At 44.9% G+C, this 25,858-nt stretch overlaps 1 protein-coding gene across 15 annotated transcripts in view; it reads left to right on the top strand.

The window, feature by feature from the left end:
- tenm2a (teneurin transmembrane protein 2a) overlaps nucleotides 1-25,858 on the top strand; it is a 219,546-nt gene that overhangs the window by 189,136 nt on the left and 4,552 nt on the right. For 11 of the 15 annotated variants that reach the window (XM_082504195.1, XM_082504196.1, XM_082504190.1 and 8 more), the window contains 21 exons: nucleotides 504-698; nucleotides 2,161-2,361; nucleotides 5,219-5,404; nucleotides 6,393-6,419; nucleotides 10,840-10,986; nucleotides 11,235-11,445; nucleotides 12,352-12,471; nucleotides 13,815-14,076; nucleotides 14,355-14,622; nucleotides 15,853-15,996; nucleotides 17,001-17,250; nucleotides 17,632-17,652; nucleotides 17,785-18,014; nucleotides 19,183-19,337; nucleotides 19,617-19,718; nucleotides 19,956-20,129; nucleotides 20,214-20,851; nucleotides 21,109-21,284; nucleotides 24,390-24,625; nucleotides 24,718-25,014; nucleotides 25,260-25,817. In XM_082504195.1, coding sequence (XP_082360321.1) covers nucleotides 504-698; nucleotides 2,161-2,361; nucleotides 5,219-5,404; nucleotides 6,393-6,419; nucleotides 10,840-10,986; nucleotides 11,235-11,445; nucleotides 12,352-12,471; nucleotides 13,815-14,076; nucleotides 14,355-14,622; nucleotides 15,853-15,996; nucleotides 17,001-17,250; nucleotides 17,632-17,652; nucleotides 17,785-18,014; nucleotides 19,183-19,337; nucleotides 19,617-19,718; nucleotides 19,956-20,129; nucleotides 20,214-20,851; nucleotides 21,109-21,284; nucleotides 24,390-24,625; nucleotides 24,718-25,014; nucleotides 25,260-25,817 — 4,598 coding nt within the window. The remainder of the gene's footprint in view (nucleotides 1-503; nucleotides 699-2,160; nucleotides 2,362-5,218; nucleotides 5,405-6,392; nucleotides 6,420-10,839; nucleotides 10,987-11,234; nucleotides 11,446-12,351; nucleotides 12,472-13,814; nucleotides 14,077-14,354; nucleotides 14,623-15,852; nucleotides 15,997-17,000; nucleotides 17,251-17,631; nucleotides 17,653-17,784; nucleotides 18,015-19,182; nucleotides 19,338-19,616; nucleotides 19,719-19,955; nucleotides 20,130-20,213; nucleotides 20,852-21,108; nucleotides 21,285-24,389; nucleotides 24,626-24,717; nucleotides 25,015-25,259; nucleotides 25,818-25,858) is intronic. The other 4 variants (XM_082504188.1, XM_082504193.1, XM_082504200.1 and 1 more) reach the window with 1 other exon arrangement.

Genomic DNA, 25,858 nt, shown 5'->3' with positions numbered 1-25,858 from the left:
TGTTTACGAATGCGCTTCTTCCGTCGGAGCAAGGATGAAAAGGAAAAAAAATCTGTCATTTCCGCTATCTAATTAGATGAGCAGACACATTTCAGCTTCGTGCAAAAATAAAACATAAAAAAAAAGGAGAAGAGGATTAAGAGTAGCAAGATGGTGCATGGCCTTAGGTGGAGCTGAGACAAGATGACTGATGATGAATGGCAGCTCCCCTAGCTAACGACTCCCTGGCTCTGTGCTCACCTGGGGTAGACAGCTTTGATGAATAGTTTAGTTACCTCTGCCTGTAATTACTCTTCATGTCATTGGCGCTCTCCAGCCCCTTAGCCACTCTATTCAACCCTCCTGCACGGTGGGATGTGGATCTGCGTGGGTGGGCGACGTGCACTTTTCGCCGCTTTGGCGATCTTTTAAAAAGCTTGCTAATTGTTTTTTTTTTCTTTGTTTGTTTGTTTGGTTTGTTCTTATGCGCAGGGTTTAATCTCTCCGTTTCTCTGTTCCTACAGCGGCATGCCCGGTGCTGTGCAGCGGCAACGGCCAGTACGACAAGGGCTCCTGTGTGTGTTACAGCGGCTGGAAAGGACCCGAATGCGACGTCCCTGTCACACAGTGCATAGACCCTCTTTGCAGCGGCCACGGCACCTGCACTGATGGAAACTGCGTGTGCTCCGTCGGTTACAAAGGGCCAAACTGTGCAGAGGGTGAGCGCAGGAGGTGTAATGGTGCATGTTTGTTTTTTTTTTCTTTAAAACTGTTCTGTGTGATCGCTTTGAAAGTAAGGTGAAGCACAACAAACTTCACAGATTTACCCCTTCTAACACCAGTGAAGACAGCTTATCATGGCATAATCTTACGCTGACTGAGCGTCCATGTATACAGATGAAGTATGATGGCGCAGCCAAACATATCACAGATTTTATTAAGGGCTGAAATCGCTTCTATTGATCTTTGTTAAGAAGGATCAGCATGCCGCGATCGTAGTCATCAGAAAGCAAGGGAGAAAAAATAAAGGGATAAAAAGATGCTGAGGAGGGAGCTGGAGTCAGGGTGGTGAGAGGTGAATATGTATGAAGAAAGAGAGAATAGGTTGAGAAGAAGGAAAAGAGAAAGCAGCACGCCAGGGGTGAAGAAGAAGATCGGCAGAGAGGGAGATGCAAAGTGAAGAATAGAGATGAGTGGCAGAAAGAGTCAAAACATGGGGCCTGAGAACAAGGTCAGCATTTTCTCTCCTCTGCGCTTCAATTTTCTCTCCCACCCCGCCGATCCCCGATCTCCCTCTCATCCAATTTTTCCCCTTCTACTCCAGCCTCAAATCTGATATTCATCACAGCAGAGTCCCTCAAACAATTTACCTGAAGTGCCAGCGACATGAAAATCGATAACTGTGATCCGCCATTTCTGCCAGGCAAACAGAAATGGAGGGTCGAGGTTGTGTGCGAGGGGGCTGCTTTTATTAATACTGCGTGTGCGCCGGGGTCAATCATGCCCGAGGTGGTGGAAAAAGGGGGAGGAGATGGAGGTGGGGAGAGCCATGTCACAAAGAAGAGGACAAGATGAGAGAGAAAGAGAGAGAGGAAAATGCAAGTGACCGGGACAGAGCAATGCGAGGAGGCCTGAGAAGGGGCGGGCGAGCGAGTGGGTGGGTGGGATGGGTGTGCGTATTGCCGGGAGGAGGTAATTTGTCAAATTGGTTTTCACTCACTGCTTGGACTCAGAGCTGCCTGTCAACCTGGCAGACTGACAGTGTCAGATTCTCCCCGTGTATTGGCACGATACACGCATACACACAAATCAACCACACACACACACTTCCACATCCACACGGGCGAAAAGCTCACACCAAATGATGTGTCAGCGAAGCGCACTGCTCTTTCAGAGTGGAACGCATTTGCTGCTGTGCCCCAATTATAGACTTAGCTATTCATTATCGTGTGCTTTAATTGCTTTAGTAATACGTCTGGTAACATTTTACTTTATTTCATTATCTTTTTATAAACACAGAGTGAAATGATGTCCTCTGTCACGTCTGTTTTTTTAAAAAAAAAAACAACCATTAATTTGTTTTTGTCGTCAGCTCTGTAATGACATTTTTTAGTTTGTATGTTAATTTCTATTTTTTCTGCTTTTTTTCTTTTAAATTGGTGTATTGCTGGCTTAATCCAGTGGACTGCATGGATCCAACATGTTCCAACAATGGCATCTGTGTGAACGGGGAGTGCCACTGTAAGCCAGGCTGGGGAGGACTCCACTGCGAACTGCCCAGGGCCCAGTGCCCAGATCAGTGCCATGGCCACGGTGCCTTCATACCAGACACTGGGCTGTGCAGCTGTGACCCCAACTGGATGGGACCTGACTGCTCCATGGGTGAGTGCGATTGTAAAGCTGGTTCAGCTGCGAGAGTCAGATACATCGGGTAAAAATGGGGGTTGTGGGTTTGAAAGTTGGAAAGAAATAACTGCTGATTACCCTTTGTCCAAACATATTTCGCGGTCCCAGTATGGCTAATTAGTTTGCCATTTTATTTCATACTGTTCTGGTTTTCGAGCTACACTTGGACCAAATCTACCAAATCGTAAAAAAAAAAAAAAAAAATTACAACATGCTCAGAAACAGGGTACAACAACTGTTGTGGTATCGAAGCCAAATTGGAACATGCAGGAATAAAAATGTGGCAAGTTTGTACTATCAAGACTATATAAAATTATCTCTCTCAGTAGACTGTCAGTGACAGTATGGTAATGACAGATTTTTATGGTTATCAGGGTAGTGCTTAAAATTCTAATTTGGGAAAGGCAGAACACTTTTATTTATATACCAAACTACAGTACTCTGGGTTTTGCATAAAAGGAATATGAATAAAATGACTCTGTCCCTGTGTTCTGACACATATTAAACATGGCTGGGCTTTCAGAGCATGTATAAGTTGCATCTACGAACCAAAAGCTTGGGCTTCAAACTGCTCGAAACTCCTTAATGATCCAAATACGGTCATGTCGGATACACTGTTTGAGTGCAGAAGCCCCGCCCACCTGCTGTTCAGACCTGCTGTTTATAGGGTCAGCCAATAAGAAAATACAAGCACTTGAAATTTATAATGTCTAAACAAGGTAGCTGTAACACATCTCAGTTCAGGCCAAAGTAAAACTTTTTTTAATCTTGTAGACTCGAAAGACTGTATGACCCAAGAGGTATGATTAGGCTGCATTCAGTGAGCTACTCAGAAATGAGGTAGGAATCCTAACTTTGTTAAGCCTTCGTGATTACTATCAGAATTTTTTTAATTGGTTATGTATTGCTCTGGGAGCCAATTCTGTGATTCTAGTACCGCGGAGATAATGGCATGCTAGTTCCAAGGCTTTCATAAGAATGTATTGGAGGTGTTCTTGCACTGCGGATAGTAACACATACAGTTTACCAAGATGGGATAGGAGGTTTCACAGTTCTTTATCTCAATAAAATGAAGCCGTTAAGCTTCCACTTTAGAAAGTAAGACAGCCACCTCCGTCATGCCAGCCTGGGAACGCTTCCTCAGGAGCACGACGAGAGCACCAGCATTTGTTATGAGAGAAGCAATGCTTAACTTTAATAAAGACAACATTGTTTCACACTGCAGGATCCCTCAGCAAGTGTATCAAAACGTCTGTACATACCGCGTTCCCTGCACACCAGGGGTCCTGAGCACACAAGCGGGATTGTCACATTTCGCCACATGCACTGTCGCCGACTGCAACATCTGAGCCTCTCAGACAGCGACTGTAATAGAAGCTCAGGAAATAAACCCTGTTGTTGCACTACTATAACTACTGATTTTAATTAAAAATACATGACAGAGAGTTGTGTTTTCGTGTAATGTGGATTTGATTGTTTTGAAGCTCAAGGTTCTCTATTTTTGCACTTGCCGATGTGATTTGAAATCAAATGCAGACAAATTTATGTTTTCTAGCTTCAAAAATTGACTAAAAGGATTGAAAATGAAGTTTTTGCAGATATTTTTTTCAGATACCACCATATTTACAGGCATTTCAAGTTAGGAACTGGTACTTTGTAACATTTGCTATTATGTTATTCATGAAAAAGATCATATATGTATCTGAACAGCAACCATGTTCACTGCCCAGTAGTGTCCATTATGAATACATATAGTCATGTGTTCCTGTGAAAAACTAAGTGCACCCTTACTGCTTCCATTGGAGTAAAGAGGGTAAGTAGCAGCCTGGAGCTGCTAATCAAATGCACCGGATTAATTGATCATCTGCAAATATAAGCACGTCTATAAAAGCACGTCTTTGCCGTTTCCTGCACTGGAGAATTCAGATCTTCCCAGGAGTAAGTGTCTCAGCAAAATTACCTCAAGGTCACATCATGCAATGCTTAGAGGAATTCCAAAAAAACTAAGAGCTACATCTCAGACTCTGCAGACCTCAGTTAACATGTTAAATGTTAAAGTTTGCGAGAGTACAAATAGAAAAAGACTTAATAAGACTGAACACTGTGATTGGCCTATTTAGAAAGATTGCCAGGAGAAAGCCTCTTCTCTCTAAAAAAGGATATGGCAGCACAGCTTAGGTTTGAAAAGCTGCATCTGAACAAACCACAAGACTTCTTGTGTCTTTTCCACTGAAGAATCGATGTGGAGATGTTTGGCAAATCCAAAAATCAACTGCCAAGTGTGGTGATGGAGGCATGATGACTTCAGGCTGTTTTGCAAAACAAGCCTGTCATCAAACTGAAAGGACAAGGACCTGGTCACCTTGTAGTCACTGAGTTGCCCATGACTCTGTGTAGAGTCTAGAGTCAAATTTCCAACACCTGAAGTTTGACCCAAACTGGTCCGTGATCCAAACTTACCAGTAAATCTGCGGCAGAATGGCTGAAAAAGCAAAGAATCAGGATGCTCCAGTGGCCCAGTCAAAGTCCAGACGTCAAGCCGACTGAAAAGCTGTGGGGAGACCTTAAGACAGTTTAAATGAATGCCTGCAAACCTCAATGAACTGAAGCAAAGTTGCAAAAAAATTCCTCCACAACAATGTGAACGACTGAGTTATACAAAACACAATTACTTCAAGTTATCATTGGTTAAAAGCTTTTGAATCAAGAGCTGTATTTGGTTTTTCACGTGACTGTATATGAAATTTTAGAATACTAAAAATAATAAATACAGGAAACACTGACTTTTGAGTCTAGCACCGTTTGTTTGTGATCCAAATCTTTTCTCCTTCAGAGGTCTGCTCAGTGGACTGTGGAACTCACGGAGTGTGCATGGGCGGAGCCTGTCGCTGTGAGGAAGGCTGGACCGGTGCAGGCTGTGACCAGCGTGTGTGCAACCCTCTCTGCATCAAACATGGAACCTGCAAGGACGGGAAGTGCCAGTGTCACCAGGGCTGGAACGGAGAGCACTGCACCATCGGTGAGTGTGTTCCCGTGAGCGTGTGTCTGGAGGTGTGTGTTTGACGTGCGTGCCTGTGTGTCAACACGTGGGTGTGCACAGAAACACCAGCACCCAGTCAGACTAAAATGGCAGCTCCTTTATACTTTCTTAAAGGAATTTGGAAATCAGAAGTGGAAGCAGGAGGAAGGCCATGGGGAATTGAAGAAGGGGCTGACGTAGAAGGTGGGCGAGCAGAGAGAAGAGGTGCAAACTTCTTAGAAGTGGGGGTGGGAGATTACACAAGAGCAGGATTTAGCTGTTTTATGCTGCCTCTCAACTGCAGACCCCAGGAGTTTTAGTTTTTATGGCCTTTGAAACACCAAAGTTATGTGATGAAAGGCACAAAACAAAATCCCCACTTCACCTCACTGCGATCAAAAAATAACTCTCACTTTGTTTATGGTGTGTGCATGCACACAGTTGCGCTAGAGTGTGAGTGAGCGTTTTTGTCAGTCAATCACTGTCTCATATTGACATCACTGTCACTTTGGATGGATGAGTGCCAGATTCCTTTGATTCACCGTCAGTGCTTTGAGACACAAAGTCTCATTTCCTTGTCACCAAAAGCACTGTGATTGCAATCTGATACACACACACCAAACAAAACACCAATATATATATATATATATATATATATATATATATATATATATATATATATATATACACACACACCTACACACGCATAGGCACATACATATGCACAGGGGAATAACAGTTTATGATCTCCCGATTTCCCCCATCAGAAAGTAGGGCAGCTTTGACTGCACCATCAGCCCAAGATGAAAGAGTTATCAGGCCTCAGCTTGGTGCAAAGCACACTTCACTAGCACCAGACACTCTCAGCGTTAGCTTATCTCAGCTTGCCTGTTATTCATTTCAGCTCTGCATGATGTTGCTTGCATTTCTTTCAGAAAAAAAATACTCTCCCCATCTCTTACCTTTTGCACATTTTCTCCCACTGCAGACCATGGGAGCATGGTTGACAAAGCAGGTACCGTATCTGACTCTGGTGTTTTGTTTCTTAGCCTGTGGTGGTAGAAGCTAGCTGCTGCATTTGTGGGTTCTTGGCCTGGCTTGGCTCTGTAGACTCTGTGGTGCTATCTGTCCGTAGATTAGGGCTCCAGCCTCAATGATGACTCCCTACATGTAGTGCACTCCCATTACAGCAGTGGACTACAGCAGGGGTTAGCTGTCATTGAGCCTTGATGTGTTGTGGGGTACCGTAGAGCCTAGTGTGGTATCAGCAGTGTCGAGGGGCTGTGCTGTGAAAAGTGTGATCGTGCATGCGTGTGAGCGTGTTCTCCTTAATATTTCCAACGTGGAGCCTGGAAACACAAAAAAAACACTCAGGTATTCCACTCATGTGTTGTGTAAACACAATCTGCTTCACACGAGGAGAAAATAATGAAAGTTGTAAAAAAGTTTGGAGGTAATTGGTGTATTTCATAACCCAATGATGCAGGTCCTCAATGTGGTGTCAAATACATACAGAACTGTTAAGTGTGTGTGTGTGTGTGTTTACATTTGGGTTTGTGTGGCAAGTGTCGTGGCCATGGTAGAGTGGCTGCTAAATTTATTTTGTGCACGTGTGTGTGCTTGATTATGCTTGTGTGACTGAAAGGGCCTACAGTATTAATTTAAGAATTTCTGATTTTCAACATCCCCGCCAAAACCACACCAAAGCAAAAAAATATGCCGTTTAGTCAGATCACTCAATAATAAACAGAATAACAGCTGAGGTTAACACACAGAGACGAGTTTGGGTCTGAGGTGAGTTGTCTCACACGCACAACAAGAATGCTTAATAGATAGCCCCGCAGCTGAACCTCTGCCGGGTTGCACGGAGCGGCACAGACTGCCTGACAGTACAGGTCCCTGGAGCGCCGTTGAGAGTGTCCTCTCACCCTCTACGCTTAATGGAATAGCTCTCATTGTTTTATGAAGAGCCAACCCAGAGAAAAGGTAAATTGCAGGGTTAAAAAGGGAGCAAGAGGCAGGGCGCAAAAAAAAGAAAAAGGAAGAGACGGAGCCAAAGGGAAGCAGAGAGGCAGGTCAAAGAACAATTTGGGATAAAGCAATCAATGTAATTTCAAAGGTAGCTTGTTAAGAATAGGAGAAGCAGCTAAGTGGGGTATATTTGAGAAAGTACAGCGTTATCTGGTCCATCTATGAGCTCTGATCGCGGATTTATGGCTGTGACCTTTACTTCATGACCTTTAAAGGAGGCAGAGCTGGGTACAAGGGGAATGGAGAGAAAGGTGGAACTTTTCAGTACAATGTCTCGACTTACTTTCTTTCATACACTTTGTTCTCATTCTATCTGTCTCTATCTCCGCCTGCCTCCCTCTCACTTCATCCTTGGAGTCCTACACGATATCTTTCGAGTCATATGCCCCACCATCCACACCCACACCCACAGACACTGCACACCACATAATGTGTGTGTGTGTGTGTGTGTGTGTGTGTGTGTGTGTGTGTGTGTGTGTGTGTGTGTGTGTGTGTGTGTGTGTGTGTGCTCACCCATAACCCAAGGCAATTTCTTCTCCTTTTTAGGAGGATTTCATCAGAGTCCAACCACATTACTGGGGAGGGTGGACTTAATAGTTTCTGAAATCCCACTTTATTCTAGTTAGTATGAGGGGGTATCGACTGGGTCCTGGCATTAAAGAGAGAGGAGCCTCGTGCCGGCCTGCCCAGGCAAGCCAATCAATGCCCGCTATGGATTGTCCTGTCCGGGTGCTTCATAAGTATTTGGCTGCTTTTAAATGGCAACTCCATTTAACAGGCAATCACTGCTAACTGCCTTTGTTCCCCGAGCTCAATACTTGGGGACAATCTATTCCAGGCTGACTGTTAATACAGCATCATGAGCAGTCCCCTGATGCAGAAAATGGTCATAATTAAAGATAAAACCTTTGATTTGAGTCTTCGTGTTGAACTGAGTAACGTTGTTAAGCTCGCCCGGCTCCCCACCTCTTCCACCACAAACAAGATGGTGCGCCGTCTTTCTCTAAAAGTCCTTTTTTGACTTTCCCCCCTCATCGTCTGTTGGTTGAGACATATGATAAAATGCCAATCGGGGTGAAATGCCTGTTAATTTAGCCGCTGCCACGGTTTAGATTGCACTATTTGTATTCATAATGCATGGCTTTATTGATGCAGCGATTTGTTAGAGGGCAAAATTCTACAGTGCAACTTGAGTGAAAATATGTTCATTAATCTACTGAGCAGGACTCAGTGAAAAGCATTTCATATTCATAATCTCTTACTGGGTTATTTTGTCCTTCCTCACTCTGTCGGCACAATAGTACCGAGTGAGAAATGTCAGGTCATATCTCCAGGGTGTGTCGTGCTAGGCGTGTGCGTGCGTTTGCGAGCGAGAGCCTTTTCGTGCATGCACGTATTGTTTTATCAGTCAACCCTTTTCTTTGCCTTCGTCTCCCGTGGGTAGACTTAAGAGTGTCGCACCCCGCTCCCTCATTTGTTTAAGAGGAAATCACTGTGACAAGTTTGTTTGGGGCTCTTTGTGCTGCTGGAGAAAACATTGTCATTGTGTGTCATCATGCCTTTTTTTCCACACCCCTCCCCTCCTTGATAGATTATAATGTGGCAAACAGACAGTTTTGCATTAGAGAGGTGGGATTTCGAAAGATACGGGAAAGTTGTAAGGGAAGCCAGGAGTTAAAGGCTTTTTTTCCCCTTTAAATGGCATTGATGGGGTACGTTGTCTCAGCATGGGTGCAAATTATCAAATGGAATCGAATGATTTTTAAAAAAAAGTTTTGATTTTGTGGCATTTAGGAGATATTAAATGGTCCCAATTCGGTGAAATTGTCTTAATATAGGAGTCAGTTAAAAGGAAGAAATGAACATTTTGTGGAAAATTGATGTAGTCTCAGGCCTATCTGTTCATCACGAACGACCAGCCATTTGGCTAAGATTAGCATCAAGCCAGGAAAAAGCTAGCTTCGCTGTACAATGTGCAAAACTGTCTCACTCTGGTCCACAGTTTGTCTTTGTCCTGTCTTCCTCCCCTCACCCCTAACCAGTCGCAGCAGATATCCCCCCCCCCCATCCTGGTTCTGCTTATTCCTGTTAAAAGGGAGTTTTTCCTTCCCACTGTCACCAAGTGCTTGCTCATAGGGGTCATCTGATTGTTGGGGTCGTCTTATTGTAGGGTTTTTGCCGTACAATATAAAGCACTTTGAGATGGCACTATACAAAAAAAAAAATAAATGAATTGAATTCAAAACAACTTATTACACGGGGTTATGCATGAGGCTTGTTTGTGCCCTATAGCGCTATAACTTTCTGGATTTTCTCCTGGATTCCTGGCCAACACGCAGTCACAACACTCCAGGAAGTCTCTGCTGCCTGGCAAGAAATAATCCCACACATACCTTCCTGTAAAATGACAAAATGTAAGTTTTCGCACTCCACTTTTAGCATATAACATGTTATTTTGTGCAGTTTTATCAGAACTGATTGATGGATATTATAACATAAGTGCCAAGTTAGCTGTTTCCCTGCTTCCAGTCTTTATGTTAAGATAACTGGCTGCAGTTTACAGCCTCACATAGAGAAATATGGCATGTATAAAGCATACACATATATATAGCATATATAAATATGTATATATGATATAAGCCTCCAAAAGTTACCAGATAATATTAAAGTGAGAAAATGGCACTTTCCTCTATAATTGCAAATTCCCTTATCCAGAGCACCTCAAAACGTCCGCTCTGCCTTGCCTTAAAGTCACTCCTGAGTTGAGGGTGCCCTTGCTATGCTAGTTACAGAACTTACTTGGCTCCAGGGTCGTAGATTCTGGTAAGGGTTTTTTGCATACGCCGAAGCGAAGCTTTATTAGTTCATGGACTGCCACCACACAGACACACGCATGCACGCACACACTCTGTCAAGCATAATCTCATTCTCTCATGAGAAAGCATTACTCTCAGGCCATCAGAATCCCATTACCTACACTGAATCATAAGTAAGAGAGAGAGAGTGAAACTGCACCCGAGAAAGAGAGAGAGATGATCGGGTTGGGCTCCATCCAGTAAGTGAATAAAGTGATCTATCCACCTCGGTCCACACACACATATACACATACTAGGAGGCATCCCTCAGGTGCAGAGACATAAAGATGGAAAGGTGTGCATGGAAACTGACCTCCTGATTGGAATTGATTCCTGAACAATCAGCACTGGCAGTATGCTACCATTATTTGGTTACCACACTGAGTGTGACTCATTGATCTATCATTACCATATGAGCATATGTGTGCGTGCGTGTGTTTGTGCGTGCGTGTGTGTGTTTTCATCTGTGCATCATTAATGATAAAACAAACATCACCTTGTTTCTCTCCCTCCCCCCTCCCTCTCCCCTCTCCTGTCCTCTTCTCACAGATGGCTGTCCTAACTTGTGTAACGGTAACGGCCAGTGCACCATGGGCCAGCAGAGTTGGCATTGTGAATGTCAGACGGGGTGGAGGGGCCCTGGTTGCAGTGTTGCCATGGAGACCTCCTGTGCCGACAACAAGGACAACGAAGGAGGTGAGTTTGGGTGGGGGGGCGTATAGTGCCTTAAGAATTCAATTAGCAAAATCTGCTTCTTCAAAGAAATAAAGGATGATGGAGAAAATAATAAATTAAACAAAATATAAAATTAAGGTCTCCTGAGAAGAGCCTTGATTGTGGATGGCAAAATTAAACTTTCCTAAGTGAAAGAAACAGATTATTCAAAGCTTCTTCTTTTTTTTTCGCGTCCCTTAGAGCATTTATCATTGCTCTTCTTCTATCAGATGGACTGACAGACTGCATGGACCCAGACTGCTGCATCCAGAGTCCCTGCCAGAACAGCCCCCTGTGCCGGGGCTCCCGGGACCCTCTGCTAGTCATCCAGCAGAGCCCGATGTCCCAGCCACGAGTCCGCTCCTTCTACGACCGCGTCAAGATGCTTGTGGGACGGGACAGCACCCACATCATCCCTTTGGAAAACCCGTTCAACTCCAGGTATGGCAGGAAATTCAACCGCTAGCAACTAAGGCCATATCTTAAGACTGTGACACAAAAGAGCCGTTCACAGAAACATTACAGATCTCATATTTTAAAATATGAGAATAATATGAAGTCACCGGTGAATATCTATACATACAGTGTAGTGATACTGTTCTGCGCCCCACAAACTAGCAATACAAGCCAATAATGAAAGTAGGAATGCAGGATAAAAGCTTTGATCATCTACATTTACTTTGTCTTTCGTTGGTGTTGCAAACACTGTAACATTGTGTGGTGACTGTGCATGACTGCAATCTGACTGCGAATCTTAAAAGATTTGACATTTAAGTGAAAAAATACGAGCCGTGGAAAATTTCCAATCTTTAGATTTCCAAAAACAAATATCAAATAGACTTTGAAATGGTTCGTACAGCTAGCCAAGACCTTAACAAATCCCACAGCCAATTGCTGGCAAGCCAAGATTCCCCATAGATTTAGAAGAGCTGTGAAGCGCTGTCCACTGTGTTGATTTTCCTCCGAATATATTTACACATGCTGACATCGGACGTTTCAAAGAAAATAACTTATCAAAGCGACGCTACCCTGAAATGTTTAAATGTTAATCTGCGTCTATTAGTTCTCGAGAATGCAATCTCTCGCCCGTACTTAACAATACGTGCACATCCCATCTATATTGTCATGGTTTGTTTACGTGATTGACACGAGCTCATCTAGACGGTGGGGGTAGCTGATTGTTTCTAATTAATGAGTGGTGGAAGAGCAGGGCAATAATTGAATGGGCAAATTGGATGATTGAAAGATGGAGAGATTAATCAAATCAGATGATGGATGGTTTGGGAAGACTGGTTTGACAGGCTGACTTTCGCTCCCCTCACTTGTGTCTCCTCTGTCTTCTTCCAGCTTGGCATCTCTAATTCGGGGTCAGGTGTTGACTACAGATGGAACCCCTCTGGTGGGGGTGAACGTGTCTTTTGTCAACTATCCCCACTACGGATACACGCTGACACGGCAGGATGGAATGTATGTACAACAGCCACCCAGCACTCCTTGCTGAAATATGGAAACTACCTCACCACATAGGCTCTGTTATTAAATCAGATTTGATTAGATTAGGTTAGAAAACTGATCCCACGAGAAGGCAGTGCTGTTGGTGGAATAAATAATTAGATACATGAAAGAAAAGGAGATTTCAAATAGCAGAGGAGTAAATGTCTGTAACAAGAACAACACAACTGAGGATTGTAACACTAGAATCTTCTCTGAAGTGAAACTGCTAAAAAGAAAAACACATGTACATTATAGCAAATGCAGAGGAAGAAAGGGAAAAACAAAGTGCATAACGCAATGTAGGGTTTAAATTCTTCCTTCTACTTCATTACCTCTTACTTCTTCCTCCTGTTAAACTTGATTTGATTTCGTGATTTCACATGTGATTTTCTTTTTCACTGTAGCGATCAAAGCAAGGTTGAATCAAAGCCTTAACAGCTTAATTTTTGAATTTCTTAGGTTTTTTTTCTTCTTTGATAGCCACTTTCCAAACACACTTAGTTAAGTCATCTTACATGTCTTTTTAGTTCCTCTGCAGGAATTCCAGCTTCTCGGCTGCTTTGATTTGACTTCTCTGTCCAATTTCCCCCCCAACAACTTCTATTGAATTTAAGTCTGGCTGACATCTCTAACATGTTATTTCAAAATTTGATTCACTGGTTCTTCAGCCTGATCTCCACGCATTAAAAATACATTTTTCTCCTCTCCCTGTCTTCTGTCATATTCTTTAAGCAATCGCCTTTTATCATTTGTTTCTTTGCAGCGGTTTCTTCGAGAAATATGCAAACTTCTTGTAATGTTTAATTCCAGACGCGGTCTTCAATGAACACGTCAGCGTCTGGTCTTGTTTGGTCTCACGGATTCTATGTTATTTTCTCGCAGCTCTTCACGCAGCTCTGGCCGTTTCCCATAAGACGTGTCAATTGTGTGCGTGCGTGCGTGTGTGTGTGTGTGACCTTTTCCTCTACTAATCATTAACCTACAGCTGTTACCCATAATTTAGTGACAAAGGGTAAAAGGATAACATCTAATAAAATCACTTCTGTTATGAGACGTGTGTTCTAACGTCGCCTTGTTCATATTTCAGAGCAGACCGATGGCTAGGTTGGCCTTCAACTTGTCACCTTGTTGTGGTCTGTGTACTGTTTTTTTGGACCGTAATTAATAATGTCGGAATATTTATTTCAGGTGTTTTGTTGTTGTGGAGTAATTGCTGTGTTAAGCTCTGTTTAGGTCTAAGTAACTTGGCCTGTCCATCCACCACAGCACTCCCCATGTATACCTCATTCCCGTCCTCTTCTCGCAAACCTCTCCAGGTTTGACCTGATAGCTAATGGTGGTGCATCACTGACCCTTCGGTTCGAGCGCGCCCCCTTCCTGAGCCAGGAGCGCACCGTGTGGCTGCCCTGGAGCCAGTTTTATGCTATGGACACTCTGGTGCTTAAGACAGAAGAGAACACGATCCCAGGCTGTGACCTGAGCGGTTTCGTCAGGCCTGACCCACTTGTGATTGCATCCCCTCTCTCCTCCTTCTTCAGCTCCAAGCCAGGGGAGAAACCCATCATACCGGAGACACAGGTGCAGTACCACTGACCTCTGGCTGCCGGCTAATCTTCCTTCTGGTTCCCTCGCTCTCTTCCCACTCTCCTGTATGCTTATCTTTTTGTAGCTCTCTTTCTCCTTCCGCTTCCATAGTTCCCCCATTTTATTCCCTCTTTCCTATTCCTTTATTTCTCCCATTGTTTTTTTGCCATTTCTTGTCCTTCAGCCATCAGTGGAAGCGTGACCCCCATTACTCCCTCTTTCTCTAATCCTCCCTAATCCCTCTCTCCCGCCATCCTCTCTTTGTCTTCCAGGTGCTGCATGAGCAGATCGAGGTGCCTGGCACAAGTTTAAAGCTGTGCTACCTAAGCTCCAGGACCCAAGGTTATCGCTCCCTCCTCAAGGTCACCATGACTCCAGCTGTGGTGTCCATGGGCCTTCTGAAGGTTCACCTGATGGTCGCGGTGGAGGGCCACCTCTTCCAGAAGTGGTTCCACGCCTCGCCCAACTTGGCATATACCTACATCTGGGATAAGACAGATGCATACGGGCAAAGGGTCTACGGGCTTTCCGAAGCTGTCGGTAAGTGGAAGGGATGGATGGAGGAAAAGCTGTGCTGGCGGGCACAGATCTTTTTTTTTCTCCCAGCCTTGCACACCCTGAATACATTAGACACTTTACCACTAAGACAGCACTGGTTATGACAGAGGGAGTGGGGCTAATTAGTGAGCCTGAAGGAGAGATAATACACCAGAAACCCAGCTTGGATCCACTTCGCAATATGGCCCCAGTGAAGGGCTCTTTTTTTTTTTTCATATGTCTATTTTTCATTGAAGCCGCGTTTGGTTCAGTCAGCCAGCCGTAACTGTGGTGAAGGGTTATTAACCATCAGGAGGAGTTAGCAGTTAACTACTGGAGCAGCAAGCAGGAGTCCAGGGGAGCCTCAGTGCTATTACATTCTGCTGTCACAGTCGCTCACAGATGCTGTCAGCCAAACACTGCTGTCAGGCCACAGATGCAGTGGACATCTGGGGCTTCCGTGTGGAGGGGCACACTGTTTGGAAAATTGCATTCGCTGAAAGATCTTAAATGTCCCTTGAGTAGGAGCAATTTTCCAATTCCTGGAGAATATAAAGGACATACGTGGCTGATGATTAGGTTATGTTTTGCTAAGCATAGATACAGACACAGGTATACTGCATTACTGCTTGTAGTGAAGCTGAAAATGTGCTGGCAGCAGCACTCTCTTTAACTCAGGAGGGAAATGATGTGTTAACACACTTTTTTCCCTTTAACAAGCAGGAACACAACAGCACACCCATGAAAAAAACCCAAAAACAAGCACGTAACACAAACACTCTCTGAGTAGTCTTCAAAAATACACCTGATCGCAACTAATTTCCCTTAATTGTTCAATTTATTTACTCAAATTAACCGTGGCTCAGTCAGGACGCGAACACGATCAGGGCATTATTTTTCCACGAGCAAAGTTTTTACTGTTGCAGCCAGCGTGGCCTGCAGGTTTAAAGGGCAATCTTTCCAATTAGCAAGCTTTTTAATTGATTTAACAGCATGCCAGAGTGTTAGTAAGGTGCGAGTGCAGGTTTTGGTACAGGTGCTAACTAGCTTCTCTGTGTTTCACACCTTAAATGAACTTAGGAGATTATATTTTGATGAAGTTTCACAGCCTCTCTTCCTATGTTGTTTCTTAAATGATTCTTTGATGTTTTCTCATCCCTTTATTTTGCACGTTCCCCTCCACCCAACCCCACCCCTCTCGTTTCTCTTGCCGCTACTCTTTCCTGCATGTAGTGTCAGTGGGCTATGAGTATGAGTCATGTGCCAGTCTCATCCTCTGGGAGAAGAGGACGGCCCTCCTGCAGGGCTACGAATTGGATCCCACAAATCTGGGCGGCTGGTCGCTCAACAAGCACCACATACTCAACACACGCAGTGGTACGTATACACACACACTTACACACTCATAGTTATGCAAAAGCCTTTTCTGTTTGTCCCCTGTTTTGCCTTCCAGTTTATATTTAGCCCGTTCCCTGTGTGTAGCAGGTTTACAGTACACAATGTGTTATTGTCTTGGTGGTGCTGGTGGAGAGGGGTTAGACCACACTGCGCTTCCTCTAGTTGAAGTTGCCAGACTTTACCTGTCAGTGAGGATTTTCACAGGAAGTGTTGTCTCACCTAGTTTGACTCCCTCATCCACTAAAAGTGTGCACCGACCAATCAGCAGCAGCTACTAAAACAGAGACAGGTGGTGTGGTTGGCAGAGACACCTTTGCCAAAACTTAGTTCAGGATCGCTTGAGTGGTATTCCATAAGCTGTATATAAAAGATAGATGATCTCACCTATTGGTTTGTGAACTCCAATTGTGAGGCCTTAATTTTAGCATTATGGCCATTGCCGTGTTGGCGCAGGATCAGCTAGTGCCAGTAAGCTCGGTTACCAAGTCCGTGTCGTTTCCTCGAATAGACAGAGATAAATGTGAAATAATACTAGAATTTCATTCATTAAAACTGGAACTTCGGCTTCTTGGACATGAGCTGAAATAATATTTGTCACCGCAAACCCAGTCGTGAAGTCCAGTTCAGTGAGTTGAATTAGCTGATAGCTACCAATTAAAGGGAACTGTAATTTTGTTTTGGGGTTTTTTGGCACTTTTATGTTGGCTTCGTTTTTCAACCCTAAGGGTTGCCGCTTGGTTTGAACGAGCTAATTAGCTCACTATGCACAACTTCAGCCGAGGCTAAAAGCTTCCAGGTATCAAATTAAAAAAAACATTGAACAAGATAAATTTTGCATTCTTGATGGCTCCACCAACGAGTTAAAGGAAACCATTTCTACATCGGGGTGGATGTGATTGGGGGTAGCTGATTCCACTGTTACCTGTGGAATAATGAGCCCTTATCTGCTTTTGATATATCTGTTTGTCTTTTGTTGTTCACAGGCATCCTTCACAAAGGCAGCGGGGAAAACATCTTTGTGACAGAGCAGCCTCCAGTAATCACGAGCATCATGGGGAACGGCCGCAGGCGCAGCATCTCGTGCCCCAGCTGTAATGGCCTCGCGGACGGCAACAAGCTGCTGGCTCCGGTTGCTTTGGCAATGGGCATCGATGGCAGCCTGTATGTCGGGGACCTCAATTTTGTGCGCCGGGTCTACCCATCTATGAACACAACTGGCATCCTGGAACTGAGGTAAACCTCCAGATCTATGGGACAGTAAATTACGAATTAATAGAATAGTAATCAATAGGAAAGCAGTTGTGAATTTAGAGGTTTCTCTATGTTGCAGATATATTGAGGTAAGTCACCAGGAAAAGGAAAAATTGTGGATAAAGACTGGATGTTTTCAGTGCTTACAAGATGTTAGATGAAAGAAGTGAGGTGAGAGACTTGGACTGGCAAGAAATATAGACTGTGCTAGATAACATTTCCCCAGGGTGTTTTTACACATCTTTAAATGTTGCTCTTCACACCACTGCCAGCTTTGTGTTGCTCTCTGTAGGTTGCTCTGTGCAGACTGTGTGAATTAACATTTGTTTTGCTGTGCTTCTGTCTCCCTTTCTTTTCTTAAAGGAACAAAGATTTCAGACACAGGTAAGAGGCTCAGGATGAGAAATTAACAACATGCCAGCAAAGGAAAAAATAAATGCAAAAGCGCTTCAAAGTATCATTTACAATGTAAATCCAGGCTGATAATTATAGTTTTTTTGTCTTTTTTTGCTTCAGTAATAACCCAACCCATAAATACTTTATGGCTGTGGATCCGGTATCTGGGGCGCTGTTTATCTCAGACACAAACTCGCGACGGATTTACCGCGTGCGGTCATTAACCGGTGGTCGTCTGCTGTCGGATAATGCTGAGGTCGTGGCGGGGACCGGGGAGCAGTGCCTGCCCTTCGATGAGCGCTGTGGCGACGGTGGAAAAGCCACTGAAGCTACACTTATGAGCCCCAAAGGTGAGCCACTTAGGGGGAATTTCACGTCACAGTTAACTTCATATTGTTCAAATTGCATTTTCTTGTATTACAGTATAAAATGTGGATACAGACTCTTAAGACATCCTTCGAAATGAGTTTTGTTGAGGAGACTTTGTGATCCACAGTTCAGTTCACAAGACGTGTAATTTAAGGGTGCTTACATTTTCACTGATGAGGTTTTTTTTTCATAATGCGCCCATCTTATGACTCAACTAAAGCAGGACAGAGACAGAAGGAGGTTATAAACCAGGTTAATGTTAAACTTATAATGGGATTATTTTTGTGGATCATTGGATCTCAGAACACTGTGACACCAAACTGTCAAGGATGTCACACTGTCACATTTCTTGTCATGTGTGTACATGTAGCACCACAGATGTTAGAATATATACACTGTGTGCATGCAAGAGTGCATGCATGTGTGTGTGTATGCACGGTTCATGAGATAAGATGGGACGATCGGGGAAGACAATGAACTGCTGATTCTCTCTTACCCGTCACGCAGTCAGAAAGCGTCAGTTCCTCCCTTTTCCTGTTTCTTCTCTTCCTCCAGCTCTTCCGCTCTTTTTCCTATTTATCTTCGTATCATTTACTCTGTGCACCCTTCGCTGTATCCTCCATCTGTTGTTTACTATCCCAGTGCATCTAGAAGTTATTTCTGGGCACACTTTACTTGAACAGTCACACCTCTCTGAGCGTCTGCTGTCTGATAGACTGACGGGGTGACACCAACCCAGTGATAAAGGATAAAACGGAGAGAGGTATAAACAAGTCGAAAGTTGGGTGTCAAAAAACAAAAAACAAAAAAGAGATCAAGAGGAAACCAAGGAAGGAAGAGAAGCGCAAGAGATCACTCGCCATTCTAGATGATCTGCGTGCCGTCTGCGGTTGCCCTCTAAGGGGAGTTCAGCTCGGCATCCCAATGACTCATCCCAAAACTAACATTTCTCAACAGTTCAATGCCCGTTCCATCTCTGTGTTCCCTCTCATTCGATGAAGCATTGAGCAATTGAGCGGCCCGGGCTGCTATTCATTTTCAGCGGCTGAAAGAGTGAAGTTTAATTGACTTAAAATGTCTATGGGTATGGCCCCGCAGTGTTTGAGTTATGAGTCGTCATTCACGGTGTTCATCTCCCCCCGCTGACAGGTATCGCAGTGGATAAAAACGGGCTGATGTATTTCGTGGACGCCACCATGATCCGCAAGGTGGACCAGAATGGCATCATCTCTACTCTGCTGGGGGCTAACGACCTGACCGCCGTGCGGCCTCTGAGCTGTGACACCAGCATGGACGTCAGCCAGGTGGGGAAAAAGAGACAAAAGCCGATGGTGTGATTGATGATGATCTAAGAGCTCCCTTAGTGCTGAGCTATGATGACTCTGTGGAGTAGAGCCAGCCGGGAGGTCAGGGAGAAACTGATTTAGGGAGGGATTAAAGAGTCAATGGATAAATGAATGGATCAGAAGAAAGTGAACACTGCCGCAGTCACTTAAATGAATAAGAGACTTGTCTGAACCTTGGCACCCTTTCGGCATAGATACCGTCTCACAGATCGTATAACTTCTGTTTCTGCCCGTCAGGTGCGTCTTGAGTGGCCCACAGACTTAGCCGTGAACCCCATGGACAACTCTCTGTACGTCCTGGAAAACAACGTCATTTTACGCATCACTGAGAACCACCAGGTCTGTACATACAGGGCTGCAAACCCATTAGAGTGCACACTCATCATAGGCTTTGACAAGATTTCGTCCCAATTAGCCTTCCTAAAGCCAATTTAGAAGTAAAAAGTTCAAATTCTAAGTTTTGCAGGAAAATTACTGATTAATTAGTTCTAGGAAGATACTACTTACTACTTTGGAATCTTATGTTGGCATCCTACTTTTTTGGATCATCAATACTTTCTGCATTGTTTCCTAAAGGTGAGCATTATAGCGGGTCGGCCTATGCACTGCCAAGTGCCGGGCATTGACTACAGCCTCAGTAAGCTGGCTATACACGCCGCCCTGGAGAGTGCCACAGCCATCGCCTTGTCCCACACCGGCATCCTGTACATCGCTGAAACAGATGAGAAAAAGATTAACCGAGTGAGACAGGTATGCGGTTGTCTGGTTGTTTCTTTGTTCAAAGTGTGGGTGTTTTTTTTTAATTTATTTATTTGTTCATTTATTTATTTTTAGGTGAGCACTAATGGAGAAATCTCTCTCCTGGCCGGTGCTGCCTCTGACTGCGACTGCAAGAACGACGTCAACTGCAACTGCTTCTATGGTGACGAGGGCTACGCCCCCGACGCTGGCTTGAACTCCCCAACTTCCCTGGCCGTGTCCCCCGACGGGACTCTTTTTATTGCAGACCTCAACAACATACGCATCCGAGCCGTGCGAGCGAACCGGCCCGGCCCTGCCCTCTCGAGCGTCGGGTACGTGGGATCGGCGCAGTACGAAGTCGCGTCTCCGAGGGAGCAGGAGCTGTACGTCTTCAACGGGGAGGGGCTTCACATCCAGACAGTCAGCCTCGTGACTGGGGAGCCGCTTTTCAACTTCACCTACAGCCCCGGTGGCGAGCTGGCCATGCTGGTGGATAACTGCAACAATACTGTGAAAGTGAGGCGGGATGGGCTGGGCCAAGGAGGAGGAGCCGGCCTGCTCAGACTGGTGCTGCTGCCTGAGAATCAAGTGGTGACCCTTGCACTGGACCCCAGTGGGGGGCTGCGTAGTGTGTCAGCCTTGGGCCAAGAAGTGGCTCTGATGAGCTACAGCGGCAACACGGGCCTCCTGGCAACCAAAGCTGACGAGACTGGATGGACCACATTTTACCAGTAAGTGTGTGACACTGTCTGCATTGTCGTCTTTGAGTGCTGTCGGGTTCATTTCCATCAATTCCCGTCCTCTGATTCCTGCTTTCTCCTTGAGTTTCACAAAGTGCTCTGCTGCCCCCAAGTGTTAGCTTTTATATCTACAACCAAACACCCCCACCCCCTTGCCAAACTGTTTTTTGTGACTGTTGGGTGTGCGCTCGATTTTCAACACACAGGTGGCACAAGTATGAACAAGTCTGCAATCTCCCATTTCGCAGGTATGACAGCGAGGGTCGACTGACCAACGTGACGTACCCGACGGGCATGGTGACAAGTCTGCACCGAGAGATCGAGCGCTCCATCAACATCGACATTGAGAGCTCGAGCAGAGACGACGATGTCACCGTCATCACCAACCTGTCCTCGGTTGAAGCCTCATACACCGTGGTACAAGGTAGGGGACACGCTTAGCGCATACCTGGACACACGGAGGAAAAATGATCCGGCATTGAATTTTTAAATACTTGTGAAATGATGTGGCACAAAGACAGGCTGGGTTCAACTTATCAACATGGAACAGTGCAAATCAAGCAACTATCGTTCATTAGTCATTCTGAGTAGACTTTTAAGTAATCCTGATAACGGTGAAGCAGATCTGTTTATGTGGTATCATCGCCCTAATGAGATTCATGCAGGCTCTAGCACTGCTTTGTCTTAGCATTCAAAAAAACACAGCCGCCCTCTGATGCTGAATGTGCTCAGGCCTGCCGGCTCTAATTGAAAGTCTTATAATTTTCACTCAGTTATGTGCATGCTCCAGGAGATTATTTTCTTTCCCCCTACCCACACCCAGCCCTCTCTCGCTCCCCTCTTAAGGAGTAAAATTACCAATATATAGTTAATCCCAGCTGGGATCATCCTGCTTTTGAATATCATCACAGCAAAATTCATTAACTCGTGTAGAGTGAATCCTCCTCATCCCTCAAGCTCTCTCCTTACACACAGACAGAAACACACGCACACATACTGACAGTTCCCATGATCCCTGAGCTTATTTGGTCTGTTTAGAGAGGTGGGGGGACAAAGACGAAGAAGAAGAAGAATTCTCCCGACCCCCCCACCCCTCCACTGACCGGTGCCGTGTGACGGATGTCTGAATCCAGACCAGACTCGTTACGGTCCAAAAACATTGAGAAAACCTTGCGTCTACATATATGTTTAGTCGTCCACCTTTGTTGTGGTAGAAGAGAAGAGTTGTTCACACGGCTGTAAGTAATTTAAGGTTTCCACTGCACTGTGTGGGTTTGAGCACAGCTCTCTGCTGACATACTCACTTAACCGTCTCCCTCACTTTCGGCTCTTTCTCGCTCTCTTCATTAACTCCAGCACAGTGAATTCTCCTTGGCCCTCCAGCTCTCATTTCACCCTCTCTCTCTCTCTCTCTCACGCACGCTCGCTATCCCTCTACCTCGCTTCTGTTTTATTACGAGGTTGTTCAGACAGAGAGAGCGGAGAAGATTTATCTAAAGGCTGTTGCTGCCAAGTCAATGGAAAAAGCTTCACTTGTCTGTTTGAGGCATTGTTAAAATGTGCCTGGAGCTTTATTACAAATTGGCCTTATGGATTACTGTCATTTATGGCAGGACTTCAAAGAGACAACCATCCAATCCCCTACCCTCTCACCTTTTGTAAGTGAAATAAAGAAAGCTCCCAACTCTGCATCTTCTCGATATTTCTGAGCTGAAAACAATTTGATCTCGCTTTTAATCACTTCATTGTGGTCGGGGGTGGGGAGGAGAGCTTGCTTTCAGACATCAGAGGGAAAATTTAGCCTCTGCATTAATCACGGGCTTATCTGTCTCTATTCTTGTTGAAGTCGATAAATTGGAGAGATGTTGATTGTGGAGCGATGTCTCTTTAGCCTGAGGATTTTTCTATTTAGAATAGCGCGCAGTTTGTGGGAAGGAGTCAGAAATCAGGTCGGCAAACGTTTAATGGACACGATCTGATTCCGACTGACGTAAGCCTCTGTGACTCGGATTTCCCATCGCCATCAGATGCTAAAGTGCCCGTTCTGTCGGATCACTTCTGATTGGTCCATCGGGTCTAAGCTTGGATTTTGTGCGGTAAAAAAACAGAGTAAATACGTGAATCTGTCAACACAGGCTGCAGTTTGCCTGACAGAATCAGCTCATCCAAACAGTAGAAAGCTTATGTAACATTTCCCAGACCACAGTGAAAATGCAGTACGGTTGAAAAGCAGTGCAAAGATAAAATGATACAACTTGTCTGATGGAACCTACAGTGTTTTTTTATCTTTTCACCTTCTTTTACTGTACGTATAGTAATTTTCAGAGTGAATGATCCTATGTATCCTTGCCTGAAAGGTCATAAAACGTAATGTATTCTCCTCACCAGTGTTCATATCCTATCTATTGCCAATATCCTCTGCATGAAACTAGTACCTTCACATTGCTATTCTGATTTCATAGATTATAATTTTTTTACCGACTGTCTGACCTGAATCGAATACTTTGAGGTTTCGATTTGCTAAGATTTAGGTACTACGCTTCTTCTGAGGTACTGTCATTTGGATCTCAACACAAGAACTTAGGTTGCAGTTGAATAGTCAGACTTTCTCTTTTTCAAACCACTTTTCATTCACCTCAGTGGAAAACGTCATGAAGCAAAGGAAAGGTGCAGAGGAGAATTTGCAAAGATGTAGGCAAAGAGACTGCACTTACACTAAGCTGTTTGATAATATGAGGAGGCTGTTGACCTGAGTGTGCCAGGTAGAAGCTGAAATTGCCCAAAGATGAAGCACTTTCCACTTTATTAGTTAGATTGGAGTTTATAAGAAGAATATCTTTTCCTGTCACAGCGGTGGTGTTGTCTTAAGAGATGTTGCTCCCCCTCCTGTCCACTCGTATTTTCTCTTTCTGTCTCTCTCCGCTGAATCGACTTTAACTCATCCTTTATTGGGGCTTTCAGCATCTCTGGAGCAAAATTAAGTAATGATAATCCTAAAAGTTGGCAGTGTGTGCAGCAGCTCCCAAAACAAGGATATAAGCACACAACACTAAACTAAACAACCTTCCCTTTTACATTATTTTAAAATGGCTAATTAGCTTTATTTATATAGCGCTTTTGTAAACTCATGCTGAAAAATACTTCACATGAGGCAGCAGCAGATTTAAATAAAGTGGAACGTTTCGAGTTGGTTTAACAAATTGTTAAAAGTTTTCAAAGTATTTGTATATCAGCTCCAGATGTGGCATTAGGCTGACAGTTTAGCAGTCTAGTCATCACTTTGTTCTCAAGCATTATCTTCTTTCCTTTCATAGTCCGCTGTAGCCTGTGCTTAAGGAAGTCATAAAGGAAGCACTAAAGCACTTTAGTGTTTACCAGCTCTTATTATGGTCGCCACACCCATATTTCCGGGTCACTTCACTCATTGTGGAAGCTTCCCAAAAGACATTGGCTATTCAGTTGGAACCTGGAAGTCTTGTGTGCCACTCGTCTTGTCTTTGATGCCGTGTCTGCTGGTGTCCCCCTACAGACCAAGTGAGGAACAGCTATCAGCTGTGTAACAACGGGACCCTAAGAGTGATGTACGCCAATGGGATGGGCATCAGTTTCCACACAGAGCCGCACATCCTGGCGGGTTCTGTCAGTCCAACCATCGGCCGAAGGAACATCACTCTGCCTACAGACAATGGTCTCAACTCCATTGAGTGGCGACTGCGCAAGGAGCAGACCAAGGGCAAGATCACCGTGTTTGGGAGGAAGCTGAGGGTAACCAATTTTACTAACCTGTCCACTCCTTTGTTAAAATCCACATGTGCAGTTCACTTAACTTACCTGACAAACGCCTTCCTTTTCTTTAGGCTCATGGCCGCAATCTCCTCTCCATCGATTTCGATCGCAACACCCGTACGGAAAAGATTTACGACGATCACCGCAAGTTCACGCTGCGCATCATGTACGATGCTCAGGGCCGGCCAGCTATGTGGTTGCCCAGCAGCAGCCTGGCCGTAGTCAACGTGTCGTACTCCGCCACCGGACAGCTTGTAGGGCTGCAGAGGGGAAGCATGAGTGAGAGGACGGAATTTGACCCTCAGGGACGCATCCTGTCTCGCTCTTTTGTAGACGGGAAGGTGTGGAGCTACAGCTATCTTGACAAAGTGAGTGCATTTATCTTCAACACTGTCAGCCGCAGAGTCACATCCAGAGGAAGGCATTAGCAAGAAAGTACAGTAATTTGGATTGTAGGACTGAGTGAAATAATACATCATTTTTATGGTTATGAAGGTTCAGATTTGTCAGGGGAGAGAGCAAATTACTCCTGGTGCTATTTCACAGGAGACAAGTCACGCAGTGATAATGCTATTATATTAATCCGTATTTCACCTCCCTGCTCTGCTTCCAGTCCATGGTGCTGCTCCTGCAAAGCCAGAGGCAGTACGTCTTTGAGTTTGACGCCTCGGGTCGAGTCACAGCTGTCACGATGCCCAGTGTCGCTCGCCACACTATGTTCACGCACGTGTCCGTTGGCTATATTCGCAACACCTACAACCCTCCGGAGAGCAACGCCTCCATCATCCACGATTTCAGTGAGGACGGCAGACCTCAGGCCGTACATTACCTGGGCACTGGGCGGCGTGTCCTCTACAAGTACGGCAAGCTAACAAAGCTGTCGGAGATCGTTTACGACAGCACCGCCGTCACTTTTGGGTATGACGAGACAGCCGGCGTGCTAAAGATGGTCAACCTGCAGAGCGGGGGTTTCTCCTGCACCATCCGCTATCGCAAAATGGGCCCGCTTATCGACAAGCAGATCTATCGCTTCAGTGAGGAGGGGATGGTCAACGCGCGGTTCGACTACACCTACCATGACAACAGCTTCCGGATTGCCAGCATGAAGCCGGTCATCAGTGAGACGCCACTGCCTGTTGACCTCTACCGATATGATGAGATCTCTGGAAAGGTGCAGAAGATTTGTTCTGGTTTACTTTCCTGTTTTAGCAA

This window comes from Aulonocara stuartgranti, assembly GCF_965226115.1.
Source record: "Aulonocara stuartgranti genome assembly, chromosome: 2".
NCBI classification, from domain to species: Eukaryota; Metazoa; Chordata; class Actinopteri; order Cichliformes; family Cichlidae; genus Aulonocara; species Aulonocara stuartgranti.
The sequence above is the reverse complement of the archived record's forward strand: the minus strand, read 5'-3'. Positions and strand labels throughout refer to the sequence as shown.